Source organism: Plectropomus leopardus, unplaced genomic scaffold, assembly GCF_008729295.1.
Source record: "Plectropomus leopardus isolate mb unplaced genomic scaffold, YSFRI_Pleo_2.0 unplaced_scaffold4909, whole genome shotgun sequence".
Taxonomy (NCBI): domain Eukaryota; kingdom Metazoa; phylum Chordata; class Actinopteri; order Perciformes; family Serranidae; genus Plectropomus; species Plectropomus leopardus.
In genome coordinates this window covers 2536-5012 of record NW_024653873.1, presented here as the reverse complement: position 1 = coordinate 5012, position 2477 = coordinate 2536, and the positions used below count along the sequence as shown (strand labels likewise).

The 2477-nt window shown below is 41.3% G+C and overlaps 1 protein-coding gene across 1 annotated transcript; it reads left to right on the top strand.

The window, feature by feature from the left end:
- Nucleotides 1–686: 686 nt before the first annotated feature.
- LOC121939484 (ral guanine nucleotide dissociation stimulator-like) lies at nucleotides 687–1523 on the top strand. Its single transcript, XM_042482501.1, has one exon. The coding sequence runs from the start codon at nucleotides 895–897 to the stop codon at nucleotides 1162–1164; it is 270 nt and encodes an 89-aa protein (XP_042338435.1). The 5' UTR covers nucleotides 687–894; the 3' UTR covers nucleotides 1165–1523.
- Nucleotides 1524–2477: the final 954 nt, after the last annotated feature.

Sequence of the window (2477 nt, the reverse complement as noted above, 5' to 3'; positions counted from 1 at the left end):
TAAATAAAGTTATTAGTAGATGGAGTAGTCGTAGTAGGAGTAATAGTAGTAGTAGGAGTAGTAGTGGTAGTAGTGGTAGTAGTAGTGGTAGTAGCAGTAGTAGTCGTCATCGTAGTAGTAGAAGTAGTAGATGTGGCAGTAGTAGGAGTAGTAGTAGTAACTACTATAAGTATAAGTATAGTATAGTATATAATAAGTAAAAATGGTGTTAGTATCCTAGTATTAGAAGTAGTAGATGTGAGAGTATTTGCTATAGTGGTAATAGTAGTTGCAGTGTTGGTGGTAGTAGTAGTAGAAGTAATAGTAGTGGTAGTGGTAGAAGTAGTAATAGTAGTAGGCAGTGGTGTGGTAGTAGTAGTTGTAGTAGTAGTAATAGCAGTCGCAGTGGTGGTGGTAGTAGTAGTAGAGGTAATAGTAGTGGTAGTGGTAGAAGTAGTAATAGTAGTAGTAGAGGTGGAAGTGGTGGTAGTAGTAGTAGTTGTAGTAGTAGTAATAGTAGTCACGGTGGTGGTAGTAGTAGTAGAAGTAGTAGTAGTGGTAGAAGTAGAGGTAGTTGGAGGTGTAACAGTAACAGAAGAAGTAGTGGTAGTAGTAGAATTTGTAGAAGTAGTAGTAGTAGTAGTTATAGTAATAGAAGTATTACTAGTAGCAGAATTAGTATCGCTCCTCCGCGGTAATGTCCCGGGTGTGTGATGTTTCCTGCGGGCCCTGAAGGCAGCAGAGCCTGGGGGCGGGGCGTGTGAGTCATGACTCTGGTGATCCGACACTCAGCGGCTGAACCGCAGACAGCAGCGGCAGCAGCAGCGACTCTCCCCGCCTCAAAAACACTCATCAAACCGGCCAAAATGTCTCCGCCGCCGCCGTGACTGAACTCCCGGCGGCTGCGCGGGCTCCATGGTCTTTTTCCCGGGGATGCAAACCCAGGCGCGCGGCGTCAATCCGGGACAGCTGCTGGAGATGTTTGACTCGTCGTGGAAAGTGCGGAGCATTTGGGACGGGGTGAGGCTGGAGGTGGTGGAGGACCCGAGCCCGGTGGTCCTGCACAGCCTCACGCACCTGGACCCGGACCTGCCGCTGCTGGAGGTGAGCAGGAGGAGGCCGGGGCACGAGGCAGGGCCGAGGCGGGAGGAGGGTGAGGGAGAAGCGGGGATGAGAGGCGGCTGAGTCCGTTAGCTGGTGCGGTTTGTTGAGGTTTGGAGGATGTTCAAGACCGGTTTGGTCGGGGGTCCTCGGTTGGTCCTGAGCTGGTCCTGAGCTGATAATTAAGTAATCAATGTTAGGAATAAAACAAGTTTGATTTAAGGCCAGTTACAACCAAGTAGCCTAACATACTTTTTATTTTTATTTTTTTTTCTAGAAATGTTAGGGACTGTTCTTTATTTATCAGAGTAGAGGTGTGGCCCAGTGTGACTTTGTTTTTTTTTAAAACAACGTCTCTTTTTCCTTGAGCCTGCATGAGTGATTTTGGAAAAAAGTGCCATTCATGCTGGTTAGTTCATACAAACTTTTAAATTTGTTTTTCTTTTTTGGCCCTTTTTTAAAATACCATCTATTTTTAGATAAAGTAGGGACTGTTCTTTCTTTTTGTTTTTCTAGCTGCAGATATTTTTTTCTGAGCCTCCATGAGTGACTTGGAGGAGAAAGTACCACTCTCCTTTTACCATAAATTAGTTATTTGATTATAATCAGATTTTTAATGTTTGGAAGTTAAAATTTGAGGACAAAATTCTGGCATTGAAAAAAAACCTGTCTTTTCTTTTTTTCTGCCATTTAAAAAAAAATAAAAAATGAATAAACAAAAAAAAAACAACATTTAATGGTTTATTTTTGGCAATTTTTTTTTAAATAAGTTGAATTTTCAGATTTGGAAACTTGAAAATTCAATGATAATTTCTGTTTTTACAGTTTCTTGCTGTTATAAAAGGTGTAACTGCCAATTTTTAATGGAAGGCATGTTTTCTTTAAACATTAAACAACAATATTAAAATGGATTTTAAGTTGTTTGCCTCTCACCAAAGCCAAAAAATAAAAAAACAACCCCTCCTCAGTGCTTACAAAATATTTGAAATACCTCCGCCTTTTTGCACCACCCCTCGCCTCATAAATAACAAACAGTCCCTTATCTTATAAAAACTAGCTCTGGATCTTTTTGGCTCTTTAAACGACTTTATTTAATATTGAAACAATTCAAAAGCAGCTGCCGATGACATTCTTCTTACACTCAGATGATATAATCCAACATGACTAATCTGGTATTTTTAAACCCTCTAAAGCCTTATTAAAATGATGTCGCTGCTGTGTAAACAGCTTATCCGTGTCAGATGCTGAGCTGTTGGAAATAAAGGGACAGGACTCTGTCTGAGGTAATATCAGGGACAAAATGAAAAACGAAATTGTTTGAGCGTTGTGGCACTCCTCCTCAGAGACGTTGGCACGAGAGCACTGTTACAGGATGACTTGCTGTTTTCGGTGGTTGT

What these genes read in the sequence shown, in the direction of transcription:
- LOC121939484 (XM_042482501.1), top strand. Translation starts at nt 895, where the DNA reads ATGGTCTTTTTCCCGGGGATGCAAACCCAGGCGCGCGGCGTCAATCCG.